Here is a 15,916-nt window from a genome sequence, read left to right as displayed (position 1 = left end):
ACAACCCCGTCAGGACAAACGCGGGAAGACCAGACAGCGCAGACACACGTCGCTCCACCTGCAGATGTTTCAGCACTGCTACCGGACGACGGCCAGACTCGACTCGCCTGGCTTCGTCTGCCATCGCCCGGTCCCCTCTCCAAGCCTGGATCTATGTTCATTTGCACAAAAAAAGAGTGTGAGCACACTCCTCACTCAGACCTTATTTTATATATACCACCGCCCACAAATCACACAAAGAGAGTCTCCAGGCCTCTGTTTTTTTTCTCCAGACCTGAACTGATACGGAGGCAGGAATATCACGCTTTGTCGGCCTGGAAAACGTCCTTATTCGGGCAGTTTGCGTTTCCCGGTTCGGTGCTCACTGAAGGAACGAGGTTAAGTGCAGTGTCTTGCTCGGGGGCAGCCTGCAGCCCAGCAGCGGTCCACGGCGTGGGATTAAGGTCCGTGACCTTCAAGTTACCGGCCCGGTGCGATTTGCGCTGGGGCCCTCGGGGGCGCTTCGGAACAGGAGCCCCAGACGGGCAGCTCGTTTTCCCAGAATGCCGCGTTGCAGGGTCGATCTCTGCTTGTGCTGAGCTTCGTTATCAGAAGCAGAGGTCGGATTCCCTGCAGCAGAAACGGTTCCCTTTAGGGTTAGGGTAGAGGCAAATTTTCTGGCAGCCATGTTATGTGGATGGAGAAAGTGGTGGACCCCCAAAGGAAACGATGCAGTCAGGCCTAGACTAACTCCCCACAACGCTAAACTACCCTGTTGTATCAACTAAACAGCATCTCATTACCAGTGGGGCCACAGGGGGGTTAGGATGGGGTAATGGGGCATGATTATATCAATCACTCACACAGAGAACTCTCAAAATGTCATATCTCATACAACTGACAAAAAACACTTTCAAAAAAAGGAAGGGGTTCCCCCCCCATTACTCTGCGAAATCATTTTGAATTCCACAGATGTGTCCCTCACTCATCAAGAGGAAACTCAACACAGAAGTTCCTGGCTCCTCACGTGAGTCAATGCATGTGGAATCCCAGCTGCAGCTGTAATTATACATTATAGTTCGAACAGGATAACTAAAACCATGAACACCAATCGTTCCTTCTAAAACATCTCTGTGCATTTTTTTCCTGTTTCTGAAGACAAGCCTGAATATTTTGAAATTAAAATCACTTTATGTTTTGCCCTGCGATTGAAAAAAATAACTGTTATGTTTGCAGTTGCTCTATCCTTAACAAAGCATATCGGATAAATAACTGTTTTTGTAGAAGAGCATAAAAACACAGCAGTGCTTTTTTAATACATCAAATAGTAATACAAATTCACGATGAAATAAAAGCTTCACTTGGCAGAAAGGAGATGACAGAGAGAGAGAGAGAGAGTAAGAGAAAGCGAGACTATATCATGTTACACTGTAATGTAGTTATGTTTGATGGAGTACCGTATACAGTATATTGTATATGACCACTTTGGAAACACTGCTTTGCTCTGTCCTGCCTAAACGCACCACTGTAATGAAATGTAATCCTGTCAGTCTGAGTCAGAGAGCCCGGATCCAAATCTGCGTAAGATCGTAAGCAAAAAAGGTTACACAGCCCGTACTTCACAGACACTGTATTCCACTGACTTTCGCCATGCAAGTGAAAGGGGCTCAGCGGTTTTTCTCAGAAATCTCGACTTTAATGGCTCAAAATGAGACGCGTATTGATTAAGTAGAGGGGGGAAATCTATTTCCAGGATTTTTAGACCCAGGCTTGCTGGGAAGGGAACATGATTGAAGAGCGGGATAGCGGAACAGTGCTAATTTACAAGGGGCACGAGGGAGGATGTGAAAAAGAAAACACGCACTCCCTAAAATTACGGCAGATGCATCAAAATCATCTACACGAAACAGCAAGTCTGCACAGCTTCGCGTTCGTTTATTCTGTCAGTGGACAAAATGCATTTGTAATACCAGCGCAATAAACGTTGAAGTTTACTTCAAAATTACTTCCTCAGTTTTCCACCAGCCCCAAGCATGGTTCCCTTTTCCGAATTAGGGAGCGGTGCAGCTATTAATTGAAATTCAGTACTTATATATTTATTGAAACTGCCATACAGTGATTGTACCTTGCATGCAACCTGGCGACCATTTCATGTTGTTGATTCTGGGTTACTGCTTTCTCTAAGGGATCAATAGCAGGATGCCACCTGGGATTCAAACCCACAGCCCAAAGGGGGTAAAGCACAGTGCTCAGCCAATCACGCCAAATGCTATCAAATGCTTTGATGCAGCAACGTTTCAGTCGATTAGAATATGGACTGTAAAGTGAGAGACAGTTTCGAACGGTGTCTGGAAATCACAGCACAAAATCCAGTCTTTTGGGCATCAAGGCAGCAATACACTTCAGAAATAGATATAATGGGCTCTAACAGCCTTCATTACAAGCTCATTATTGAATTCAACAATTCTGAACTTGAATTCATGCCAAAAGGTTTTCGGAATAAAAACAGGAACTGGAGGCTGAACACTGCTGCTTTAACACATCAGGTATGGTACTTATCCTGGATAGTTTCAGAACACATATGTAGTTTTAATTGACGCATGTAAAATATGATCTTCTTTAGGCACAGGAGAAAATTCCACTGTTCAATATGTTACAGATCATACTGTATAACTGCAAAATTAACAATGGTTAAGATATTGTAGTTGTGATTTTTTCCCCCTATTACTAAGGAACAGGACACTATAAGATATAATACTCAAGGATATCTTACTTAATTGAATTTCTCATTGTCTTGGCATACCTTCCTTCTATTTCACTATTTTTGGGTCACATTAATCTTTTTTTGTCCCGCAGTGACTTTTGAGATTATTCTTCTAAGTACACATGACACCCCAGTACATTCCCTTCCACTCCCACCAACGCCCTGGCCAAGTCATTTTCACCCTGCGAGGATCATCCAGAAAACTAATCACACATCCACTCAATGCATTATGCAAATGACAACTGTCTTTTGAACAATCATAACTCACGTTAATGGAGAAAGCTTCTCTCCATTATTTCCCCCTATATCCCTCACGGCAGATTATAGGCGGGACCTTTTCCAAATCCCCTTACACTTCACCCACTCAAAACAACAGCCCCGCCTCCTGGGGGAGACCTCGTCCAATCAGGAGGGAGTCATTGTCTTTTCCACGGAAATAGCAGGGGCTAGAATTGCTCGACTAATTAAAATCAACCGTTTGGTAAAAGGGCCCTGCCAGAATCTGTTGCTTGAATTCAAATGTTATTTTATACCGTCGTTCTATGTTCACTCTGTATGTCCATTTATGGTAATTTTTCAACTTTTTTAAAACACAGAGCACACGCACACACACACACACACACACGATTCAGTACATTTTCTCAGGCTACTGAAGACACAGGCAAGTAAGTCTTGCTCTTTATTTCATGCTCTTTCCCTCCAGGTGTGTGTGCCTCCTCACCTTCTGCCACCTTTCGATTGGCTGGCCCGCGCAGGCTCCTGGATGTAATCTCCCCTTGGCAGATCCGGCTGACCTCTGACCCCACACCTGCTCCCTCTCTGCGTTGGCTGGGGCGATGGATCTCCCCAGGGGAGGTTTCACCACGCTGATGAGAGGGAAGCATGCAGCAGGTGTGTCATTTCACAGCCCTTTCTCCCCTTAGACGAGGAGCAGGCCTGGAGGCTGGCCTTTGCCAACCAGAGTGGGGAGGGGGAGGTAGGGGGGGTTTCTCAGTCACGGCCCAGTGCTTAATGACAAGGACTGAGTTTGGACACAGGCGATGAGCTGTCTGCGGACACCACTCCATCTCACTGTCCCTGTCTGTTGTTCGTCTCTGATTCCTTCAGTCCTCTTTCTCTCTCTCTCTGTCTTTATTTCTCTCTCGTATAATTTTTTTCTGTTGCTTTGTTGTTCTCTACTTTTAGTTTATTTTTATCTTTTATTCCAGTGTAATTAATTGGCAGTGATGTTTTTATAAAGGGACATCAGAGTCAAGTCTCTGTCTTTCAATATCCCTCTCTCTCTCTGTCTGACACTCTCTCTGTCTGACTGTCTCTCTCTTTTTCTAGATAAATAAATAATAAAAATAATAAGTTAATAAATAGATCTAAAATAAGACATTTGCTGTTTTTGCACTTGGGTGTTCTTGATGCAAAATTTGGATTCCCTGCCTTGTTATTGTTATGAATTGGATTTTCATTCATTTATAAATTAGATGGTTAAGGCTGTCCAAAAAAGCTAATTTCAAAATGAAATTCTCCCTCTTTGATGCTCCGTTTCTGTCGCTCTTATTCTCTTATTGTGACTGGAGGTCTGTCTCCTATTTGTTTGCAGGCCTGTGGTGAGTATAGCTGGTCCGGTCCACAGTTTGATGTGGTATTTCCCACTGATCGCCAGTAGAGGGAGTCAAAGCACTGACCACTGCCGTGTTAATGCACTCTTTCCCCTGGGCCGCCGGGGGCCGAGGGCTGGGCGGCGGGGAGGGGAGGGGGGGCATCCACCTGCAGCCCAGAGATTGGAAAGGGGAGACAGCAGTTAATCATATCAGTGCTATATTATTATCATATTTCACATGAGACTGAACTGCGGATGGTAATTACCCCCACAATGTTATTAAGTCCTGTTTTATTAAAGGCATTCTCGCCTGGTCACAGGAAACAAAGGCGGTTGTCATTCGTTTTCTTGTCTCGAGATTTATGTGACACAGCAATGGGCCTTTGGCCAACAGAGCCATAAAGTAACAGGCAAATAAAAGGCCATGCATGTCAATGTGTGTGAGAGTGTGTACGCATGCGAATATATTAAATTGGGTTTAAATCCAACCCATAAAACACCACATTTATTTCAAAAATGTCTTGAGTTCTACACACAGTGTGCACACCCAACAAGTAAGTTAAATACACTTAATTCACTTTAATCATTGGGTATTGTCAGACTACACTGTTAAACCTTGCCTGGGTCTTCAAATGTACACATCCATTAGCCAGAATACCAATCAAATGCAAAGCATTCTGAGAGCGATTCATTCGGCTTAACCACCACATATCTTGCACAGAGGCACAACATATCTCTCTTGCAGGATTTGAACCCTGGTGACCCCTGTATCATCAGCCCATCATGACCTGCTCTCTACTGCCCCCCTAGTCTTGTCTTACATGAAAGTCCTGGGTTTGAATCCCGGCCTGGGCCTTTCTTTGTGGGGTTTACATGCGCTCCCTGTGGCCACGTGGGTTTCGTCTGGGGACTCCGGTTTCCTCCCACAGTCCAAAGACATGCAGGTAGGCTAATTGGAGGCTACTTTGCCCTTAGGTATGAGTGTGTGATTGAATGGTGTTGGCGTTGAATAGATTGGCAGCCTGTCCAGGGTGTATACCCGCCTCTTGCCCAGTACACGCTAGGATAGGCTCCAGCACCCCCATGTGACCCTGACCAGGAATAAGCAGGTCAATGGTGAATAACTTGGAAACAGTGTCAGATGAATTGTGAAGGCTTTCAGACTGAAAACATTAACGTAGAGTAATGGCTTGATTTCTTCACCTCGTCTCATGTATTTAAATGTATTTGATATTTCTAAATGAATATATCTATTGCATCATATGACATTATGTACTCATAGATTGTATACAAATGCATCCATTAAAAGTTATCACAGACAGAAAACACAAAAGGTGGTCTTCAGTGGAAGTGACAGAACAAAAGAATTAAGTTTGACTTGTAAAACCGCCAGAGTGCATTTATTACCATTTTCTGAAAAGTAGCAGAAGGTAAATAGCTATCAAATAGAAAATTACCGTTGCCTCATTTTATGGCACTAGCTGGGTGCCTAAGTGCTCAGGAAACTGGTAACTTCCTGTTTATATTTCCTGTCCTGCGGTACATTTTTACTCAGAAACCTACCAGCGATGTCTCCAGGTTTGACCACACAGATTATCTGCTTCAAGTAACCCACATTGTGCGCGACATTCTCAAACACGGAAATTACGCTGCAAATTACTTTAATAAAATACTTGGAAAGATCAAAAAAACGCAGACCCTGTCTGTTAGCGAAGCTATAATACTGGGCCAGCGCACTGCAAATGCACGTAGCTGCCTCCTGTAGTCCATTTGGGAGCTATCAAATGAGTGCCCGATGCAATTCTTAATCGTTTTGTTTATCTGTTTGTTTCTGAGTTATAACCGTGATCTTCATTATCTCGCCCTCTCTCCGGGATTCACTCGCAACCCAGCATCGCTCGATACAACCTCGTGGACCTCCTCGCTGTTGTTCTTTCCCGTGTTTTACGTTGCGTTTTTTAATTTAAGAAAGGAGATCGATATCGGGTGAGGTTATGAAGTTGGGTATTGATTCTAATTTCCTGTGTTGCTCATTCCAGTAACAAGCATTATTAGGAATCTAATTTCTTTCTGACACAGGATTAACCAGGAAACTGCAAGACAAGCAAAAAGAGAGTTCTAATCCCTTGCAAATAAACACCTCATTAATAAGAAGTTTTGACAATGAGCTAATTATACAGGATTGAATAGGAATATACCCACTGTGTAAGGTGGAAGGGGTAGGGCAGTGGTTGAATGTGCGTAGACTACTGTGCTGACAGTATTTCTGTATGCTAGTGTGTTGAAGTATCTGCTGCTGAAGTATGGCTTCATTTCAAAGCGTATTCATACAGTGTCATTTAAAACTTGATTAGGTGTTACTCTTTTCCATTGCTGCAAAGTACAATACTGGTCAAATATTTAATCTAAAATAAATTGTGAACGGCATCCCTCTTGTGGATATCTTCCCCTTGAAATCTGCACCCTTCTCCCTTCTATTAACAAACCTATCAGTCCTGCCTGGCCTTTCGGTGCTGAATCCTCACGTCGCCTTGCTACCTTCCTTAAAGGGTTCCTTGCCCCTTTGTTTTGTTTGTTTTTGCTTACTTAACCCCCCTCAAAGAGACTTTTTTCCTTAAAAATTGCAAACGTATTACTAAAAAGCTAAAATAAAGTGGACCTCCCAAGAGGGGTGGGGGGGGATGGCAGGAATAAAGGTAAAGAAAAAAAAAAGGGTTCCTTGCTCTCAGTCATGTCTCTTCTCTACTCTGGTCTCCTGGATTGAGCTCCATACTACAGTCAGGAAACCAGAGTCACTGTCTATCCTCTGCCTCAGACATACAATGCATTTATTTCCTCTCCATCTTGGCTCAAGTAATGCTATTACTAAGAGCATTTATCATGTGTTTACTAGGCCTACCTGTCTTATCTAATACTATACCCTCTTGCACCAACTGTGGCACTTGACTTCATGCTGTTAGTTTATGTATGAACTTTTACTTTTGGTTGTTACACTGACGACATGGCAGAAGTTCTGCTCATTGCCTAAACCATTATGCATGCGCTTAAGTAAGGAGTACTGAATAAAAGTGTTTGCTAAATGTATTAAATGTAAGTAAATGTAAATGTAAATCTGATTGGATGTCAGTGATTTGAGTTTCTAAATCTTTGTAAAAAATCGATATCTCATTTTAAACAGTTATAAATAAATGGGTTCTATATTATCACACTTTGTGCATTAAAGGCCAATTATTTTGATGACATTGAATGATTCAACCTGTTATTTTTTTATAATCTTAAATCAACTTTCATGCTACTCAGACATAAATACTTTTTACTACATTTTGGTGTTATTATAAAATTACATACATATAAAATTAACAGAAAGAGTGGATTGAATGAGTGTGTGTTTGTTGGAGCATTCATGTGCATGTATATACATACAGATGGGTGACAAAGGAAAAAGCAACATAAAGTGTCTTTGTAAGGAGTTGGGTCACCACAAGCCTCCAGAACAGCTTCAATGCAGCTTGGCATAGATTCTAGGTGTTCAATTAGGTTGAGATCTGGTGACTGTGAAGGTCATTGCATATCATTCACATCCTTTTCATAGTCATCTAACCTTTCAGTGACCCCTTGTGCCCTGTGCATGGGGGCATAATCCTCATGGACGAGACCACTCCCATCAGGATAGAAATGTTTCATCATAGGATAAAGGTGACCACTCAGAATGACTTTGTATTGATTTGCATTGACCATCCCTCTAAGGGGACCAGTGGACCCAAACCATGCCAGGAAAATGCCCCTCATAACATTAGTGTGTGTACGTGTGTGCGTGTGTTGTGCTTGTGCGTGCATATGTGTGTGCATTTGAGTGCGTGTGTGTGTGTGTGTGTGTGAGTGCATGTGTGTGAGTGCGTGTGTGTGTGTGTGTGTATGTACGTGTGTGTTCGTGTGTGCGTGTATGTGTGTGTGTGCGTGTGTGTGTGTGTGTGAGTGCGTGTGTGTGTGTGTGTGTATGTACGTGTGTGTACGTGTGTGCGGGTGTGTGTGTGTGTGTGCGTGTGTGTGAGTGTGTGTGTGTGTGTGCGTGTGTGTATGTGTACGTGTGTGCGTGTGTGTGTGTGTGTGTACGTGTGTGTGTGTGTGCGTGTGCGTGTGTGTGTGTGTGCGCGTGTGTGAGTGTGTGTGTGTGTGTGTGTGTGCGCGTGTGTGTGTGTGTGCGTGCGTGTGTGTGAATGGAAGCACTGAGTGCACAAAGAGCACCTCCCACTGGAGCAGTAGTGGGAGTGATGACCTTTCGTCCTCTTCCTCTCTCCCGCCGGAAAACCACAGCGATTCGCCCACTCTGAACCTCGGAAATTACTGTACTCTCACATCTCTCTGCTTTCTGCCATTACTTAGGCAAAAGACACCGCTCAGCCCCACTCCCACAGCCACCCTGAGGCTCACTCTACCACAGCAGAGTACAACACAGAGAGTGCGCATCCGAAACAGCACCACACTGCACAGAAATATACAATACAAGTAAATACCACTTCCTTTAAAAATGAACTGATGAGCAGTGTATGTTAGACAGCAAAAAAGAAAAAGGAAACTAAAAGTTGTTAGCATTGCACATCCTCATAAATTATGGCATTAAAATGATCAATGGTAACTAAAAAACTATGGAAAATCATAGGATATGTGCATACTGCCAGTAATGCTCCCAAATATAGTTTATTGTTCGCAGCAAGTATGTAGAAAAGGTCTATGTGATTATAATGATTTAAGCTTGTTTGGAAGCTTGTTTGTTTGTTTTAGTTTTTTTTGGTTTTAAATTTTTTTTGAATGCTTTTTTTAGCCTAAAATGAAATTTATGTAATTTGGGTAACAATTATGTAAATGAAATTGAAACACTGAAATGTCTTTGAAGCTGAATATGAAACTAGGGAAACTAATCCCCTGCGGTATTTTTTCTCTCACTGTTTGAAATGATCGAGTCCTATTTGTGGGCCCCATGGCTGCCAGGTCCTCTGTCTGTTTAGCAGAGCGCAGACTAGCGCATCTGACCTCCATAGCGCCCGCTGTCAGCGGCGCTTGTTCTCGCTCCGAAGTCCTGCAGATTCAGCCATTTCGGCAGGAGACTGCATTTTGAGTATGGCGGTGGGGCAGGGAAAGCCAGCGGACCGAAACCCTCACCCTCAGAGCGAACCCATGAATGACTGAACGCAGCGTTTCCCAGGGAGGGAAGTAGATCAAACACCTGCACAAGCTCCTTGTCACAGTGTGTTACAAAGAGGACTCTCCGGTGCAGCGTACTGTAATTGCTATGGAGCTGCGCATGTACTTGGCTGCACATTCCAGCTGGGTCCCAGGTGGGGCTGTGGTGCACACCTGATGATGAAATGGTGTAACATATAGTACTTAACAGGAACCGCTTCGGCAAACCTCCAGTTACACATATAGGCAGTACATAAAAGTACTCTTTGGCTGCACCCAAAAGTAACCCGAACACGGCCATACGCAGACAAGCAATGAAACCTTCCGGTTTAGCTTTTTTACTGAAAAGTATTTGCGGTTTCAGCTGTTAACAGAGTCTGCAGACTTGCCTTGTCTCACCTCTTATCTCATCAGCAGCAGTTGATAGCGATCTACGGCTGAGCCTCGTGACACTGATTACCGAGGGCACAGAAGCAGGAGTGAGGAAATGGCGCACATCCGTAGCTTGTGGCTTTCACAGTGACATATGCGATGCGTAGCCACCGGCAGTCAGAAGCATATCAAATCCATCTGAAGAATTGGCCGGTAATAGCAGGTCACTATTAGGGTTTGAGATGTGTAGAATTAAGGAAACCAGAATGAGTCTAAATCTGTGACTATGTCCTTAGGTAACTTTGTTCCCATGGTCCTCACGCATCAGTTGTTCAACCAGTTCAAGGAATTTATGTTGTGTCTAGATCATACCCCCATTTAATGGAAAGAAACAATCAGCAGGTCACCCTGCTAATCATGTTCCAGGAAGTCACACTGCCAGAAAGGTCTAGAACATAGTAGCTGGCTTTATTAGATGAGAGTCATTATTAAAAATCCCCTCACAACATTTATACAGTAACGACAAATTTATGTTTCACATAAGCATATACTGTTTGCCTAATTCCCCACCCACCAACAGTATATTACCCGTACTCTGACAGTTTGGGCAGTATAAATGATTCAATATTAATATAAAATTTTAAAGAAAAAGAAATTAATGAAATGAAATAATTTGATTACTTCGCCCTGGAACGGTGCCTGAAGGTGTGACATTTACAGCAGGGGTAAGATATATAGTACGCATATTTCACGTTCTCTTAACAGAATTCATATTAGCGAGGCTCTTTGCCTTCTCTCCCCATCGATCCCTCCGGGCATTCAGCCCTCCCTCTTCTACGCGCTGACCGTCTGTCTCCTCTGCTCGCGTCGGCCTGCTTTGTTCCGCGCGGCTTTCCCTCGCGCCGCTCTGTCGCTCCCCCTCTCCTTCTTCAGCTTGTCCACCTGGTCCATGGCTCTCGCAACCCAAGCCTTGCCAGGATCAGAGCAGATCGTCTTCTCCCTCCGTGTCCGGAACCTGCGCAACGACCAGTCGTGCAAATTACGGCATTGGTTCATCCGTTCGTTAACCCCTTCACCTATCCAAATGAATCTATCTGTATCTTTATTTCTTGATCATTCTTCTTAGGCAACAGGTTGAGATGTGTGGCTGATAACAAAGTATCACATAATGGCTTTTGGCTAGACAGATATTACAGATGGCAAACTATGCTTGCGAAGACAAAAATCTAACAACTGAAAGTGAGTCAGAGTTAGAGACTACTGTAATGTGCAACAACCGTCTCGGTGCCACCCGTGCATCACTTTCTGTTCAGGGGATGGTGTGAACCTCAGCACTGCGGAGTTTCCAGTGTTTCAGAACTACTCAACGTTAAACGTCTCTTAAGCTTTCTATTTATAGGGCACAAAAAATTATAATAATCAGGACTACTACAGTGATTTATACTCACACAACTGCCTCTACAGGACAGAGTCCAATCTTCTGGATTGTGTAATCCACTATGTTTTTCGGGTGGACTTTGGTGTCTGTGATGGTGAGGCAGCAGCTCAAAGCAGGCCCATTCGCTGTGAAAAGAGGACGTTAATTATTGACATTCTCCCATCAACTGTAAACCCATACTCAGCTACACCCAGCAAACACAAAAGGTTTAGGGAACATTGGGGAATACCATACTGTAATGTGTTACTGTATCGTATATAGTCGTCTGATGTCTTATTGTCTCATAATGTATTTATCATTTCAAACAAATGCTGTCCAAGTCAGAGAAGAATAATCCAGGCACGTCCCATGCAAACTTACTGGTAAAAATACCTGATCATTATCATTTAAGTGAAAAACAGTTAATGGAGGATACAAATCAGTAGCATTTAAATAATGTTCCAGATGTAATTATTGAAATGGCAAATTCATTCATCATTGCCAATTTTCCTGATAAAGTTAAAAACGCCTACCCACAAATTCTATTTTAACTGGAGCAACAAAGCTGAACAACCTTTTCATGAACATCCAATGTTTTTTTATTTTTTTGAACTTCTAAAAGTTCAATTTTAAAACACACTAAAATGTGTCAAGTATCCTGGCTGTCCTTTGAATGTCGTGTATGTCATGTTTCTTGAATCTTCCTTGAACATTATTAGATATGAGCTAGACACATATAAAATGTTGGGAACTATTTCCTGGGAATGCACTGGGAACTAGAAATGGACTGCTCTGATTGACTGCTCAACCCAACACTTCCCCCCACTACCTCAACTCCCCCCACCCCCCCCCCCCCTCCCCGCTAACTCCTGTCAGAACGAACCCAAAGTCTGAACTTACTGGCTGAGACGCAGGCGCTTGCCACAAGAACGCAGAACAAGGCAGCGGTGAGAAAGGGCTTCATTCCTCCCCAAAATGGTAGACGGCAGCCGATGGACATTGCAGACCGAACACTGTTCTCAACTGCTACTGGGCCGACCCTTTTCTGAACCGAGAGTTTATCTGCGAGCCCCGCCAGCCCACCTCTTTCACACCCCCCCCCAAACCCACCTCACCCCCAGTGAGTGGAAAAGGCATGACAATGAGTGAGAGGTGTCAATGTACCGTCTCATTTCTGGTGGCCAAAAAGCACTGAGCTTCACAGTGTAGCAGATGCACTTGTACTAGTTTTTGGCATTTGATGCTGTTTAGTCCCATATCCCTGCACTCTGCTATGACCATAAAGGGCACATAAAGTTTCACGATGGGTCATGCTCAGAAACAATGAAGATGTATTTTCCAGTTCTTACAAGTGTTTCACTTTTTATTTGTGACAGCACTGAGCAGGACAAGCATGAAACAAGTGTTTCAGCCCTCAAGCAATCCTCAGTGTCAGTGGCGATGAATCACAGCTATCTGATTGCAGTTATCATTATTAATAAATTGCAGCTATCATACATGAAGTGATTCGGCAGCTATTGTCAATGAATCACAGCTATCACATATTTACATTTGAGCCTTTGTCGTCATGGATTAATCATGATTCCAGATTTCTGTGTGAAATCTCCCTATCTCAGACAGAGGGCTGAGATGCTTCATTTGGGAATGGCAGCTTTGTGTAGGACGGAGTGTGGCACAGTGGGTAAGGAACTGCGCTTGTAACCGAAAGGTCGTAAGTTCGAATCCCGGGTAAGGACACTGCCATTGTACCCTTGAGCAAGGTACTTAACCTGCATTGCTTCAGTATATATCCAGCTGTATAAATGGATACAATGTAAAGTGCTATGTAAAAAGTTGTGTAAGTCGCTCTGGATAAGAACGTCTGCTAAATGCCTGTAATGTAATGTAATGTTTAACCCCAGGGTCTGTCTCCGGGCCTGTCAGGGAACAAGTGTGACTCTGGAGGAAACTTCTTCGCTGGAGCAGGCGCGTTGCGTTCCTGCAAGGGACTCGAGGGGCGGAAAATATAACGCAGAAGCACATGCAGGTGGGCTTTCTGAGGCTGACGCAAACCTCGCATCTCCTTTACACCACAAGCCAGCACAACCCATTACTCCCCCTTTTGCTCTTTTCTTTTTCTGGCTCCTCTCCCTTGTCAGACCAGCGCCTCTCTCTCAACCTACGTCGCGCCACAGCCTAAAATAGACGTGGCCATCTTGATCATAATTGTTGCGATTGCAATGATGGCGATGATGATGATCATAATCATGCTGGCATTCTAAATGTCATTATTATTGTCAGTGTGGCCAATTACGTTACATGACATTTAGTTGATGCCCTTATCTAGAAAGATGCACAAAGTGAAGTATCTAAGTGTATTCAATCAATGGTTTTCTAAGAACAGCTGTTTTACTCACTAGAAAATGAAGCTACAGTATCATTCCTAGAAAATGGGAAGTACTAAAGTAGACTATGCCAGCCAGGACTCCCTTGACTAAGTGATTTCTATCAGAGTGGAACTCAACTGGATAACAAAAGATAATCTCAAAAAACAACTTAGCAGTCAGCAATATGTTCACTATTGAAATTATGATAGCATTTATGCATACACATCTGTTTTACCAATGCAATTACAAACATGGTTATGTTTCAGGTATAAACAGTTGCAGAAAAGCCCAACTTGTTCTGCTGCTGAATGGCTTATCATTTGACGCATCTTCATGTACCCATTTCCGCGTGTGGAGCATGCAATGGCTTTCTGCGGCTGTGACATTAGCCTCCTTGCAAAGGAGAGTAGAGGGGAAATCCCATTACAGCTACGGAGTGCACTCTGTATGCTGGTTAACCCTGTGCGGCCTTTCTCTTTCATTGTTGTAAAATATGTAAATTCCCCCTCACACACGTGGGACGTTTTTAATTTCATTGGCAGACATCTTTCTCGAGGGAAATTTACTAAGACTGTACATTTTGTGCACAGAACATACATACAGTACTGTGCAAAAGTCTTGTAAAAAAAATGCAGTACAGCTAAGATGCTTTCAAAAATAATGAAATGAAAGGTTATAAATATCGAAAAAATAATATAAAGAGCAGTAAATAGTTAAAAACTAAATAAAATCAATGTTTGGTGTGACCACCCGTCGCCTTTAAAACTACATCAATTTTCTTAGGTACACTGTCCGGCAGTTTTATAAGAAAATCGGCTGGTAGGTTGTTCCAAGCATTTTAGAGAACTTGCCACAGTTCTTCTGCAGATTTTGGCTGTTTCGCTAGCTTCTGGCTCTTCAGGTAATCCGAGAGACCCTTGATCAAGTTTTTATCTGAAAAGTAGTCTATTACTTAAAATATTACTTTATTTAATAAAATACAAAAATATATCTGTAAAATTTCATTTTTTGGAAAATTTGTGCTTGGAAATCTCAAATTTGCTCTTTTCTACTGACACACTAATGCAGAAAACAAAAAATAAACATCTAAGACCAAATATAAACTATATATTTAAAAATCTAGGGTGCCTAAGACTTTTGCACAGTACTGTATATAGTTACAGATACTGGCTCACCTGTCTTCATTGATGATGTAACTGCAGATAGCAGCAGTAGAATGAATTCTGAAGTGTACTGAAGCATCTTATCTGTTCAAATTCAACTAAATTCCCCAAAATTCATTATATTCACCTCAGATGTCTTCCTTGACTTACCAGGCTCTTTCTGATTTCTGAGGTCTTTTCTTCTTAATAATGTTTCAAACAGTTGATTACAGTTGATTAATTAAACTGTTGATTATTATTTTTGGCCTCTCTCAGATATAAAATGAGCTATTTTTAACTTCATCATTTATGTCTAATATGTATGCATTATGATTGCCAATTATACAAGTCAAAAGTATTCTTCCAAATTTGGTGTAACCCTAATCCGCTGTTCTCTCTGTTGCAGTCAGTTGGCATCAGAGATAAATAAAACAGTCACAAGATCGTATCTCAATAGGAGAGGGTTGTACCTTGACCCACAATGCACATTAGGCCCATATAGAAATGAGCAGCCATTACGACATCTTAGCAGTAACGACACATGTTGAGTCAGTTCTGCCAGTCAGTTGGAAAACTAGAGTGGTGAGTATGACTAGTCACTGTCTGCAAACATTCAAAAATTGGGAAAAATACATTCAATCATCGTTTGGTTCCCTTTGGGAAATAGCCAATAACTAGTCAGCTTAATTGCTCGCTATCCAGTTACTAAAATGAGCTTTCTGGCAGCAAGCTACTGCCCTGCTGCTTCCAGCAAGGTGGTTTAAAAAATATTTGTATTGTGGGCATCAACTGACTCCAGTTTCCTTCCACAGTCCAAAGACATGCAGGTGGGGTTAATTGGAGAGCCTAAATTGCCCTTAGGTAAGAGTGTGTGAGTTGAATGGTGCGTGTGCCCTGCAATGGACTGGTGACCTGTCATGTTAGATGATTTAATGGATTGTTAGATAAGAATAAACCATCCACATTTTGTTTGAGTTTGTGCCCCCTCAAAAGTTTTGGATGCACTACGCCCCTGGTTCAGTGGCTAGTGTACAATCCCTGCTTCTGCCTTGACATTTGAATCTGACTCATCTTTGCCACTGGTCGTTTATCATATCCGCA

At 42.8% G+C, this 15,916-nt stretch overlaps 1 protein-coding gene across 1 annotated transcript; it reads right to left on the bottom strand.

Annotated features, from left to right (window-relative positions):
• Nucleotides 1-10,337: 10,337 nt before the first annotated feature.
• On the bottom strand, nt 10,338-12,364 carry xcl32a.1 (chemokine (C motif) ligand 32a, duplicate 1). The gene is made up of 3 exons (XM_064341176.1): nt 12,208-12,364; nt 11,339-11,453; nt 10,338-10,905 (listed from the first exon to the last, which is right to left on the bottom strand). Exons 1-3 carry the CDS (start codon nt 12,305-12,307, stop codon nt 10,725-10,727), a joined length of 396 nt encoding a protein of 131 aa, XP_064197246.1. The 5' UTR covers nt 12,308-12,364; the 3' UTR covers nt 10,338-10,724.
• Nucleotides 12,365-15,916: the final 3,552 nt, after the last annotated feature.

The sequence above is a fragment of the Anguilla rostrata genome, chromosome 6 (genome assembly GCF_018555375.3).
Source record: "Anguilla rostrata isolate EN2019 chromosome 6, ASM1855537v3, whole genome shotgun sequence".
Lineage (NCBI taxonomy): Eukaryota > Metazoa > Chordata > Actinopteri > Anguilliformes > Anguillidae > Anguilla > Anguilla rostrata.
The sequence above is the reverse complement of the archived record's forward strand: the minus strand, read 5'-3'. Positions and strand labels throughout refer to the sequence as shown.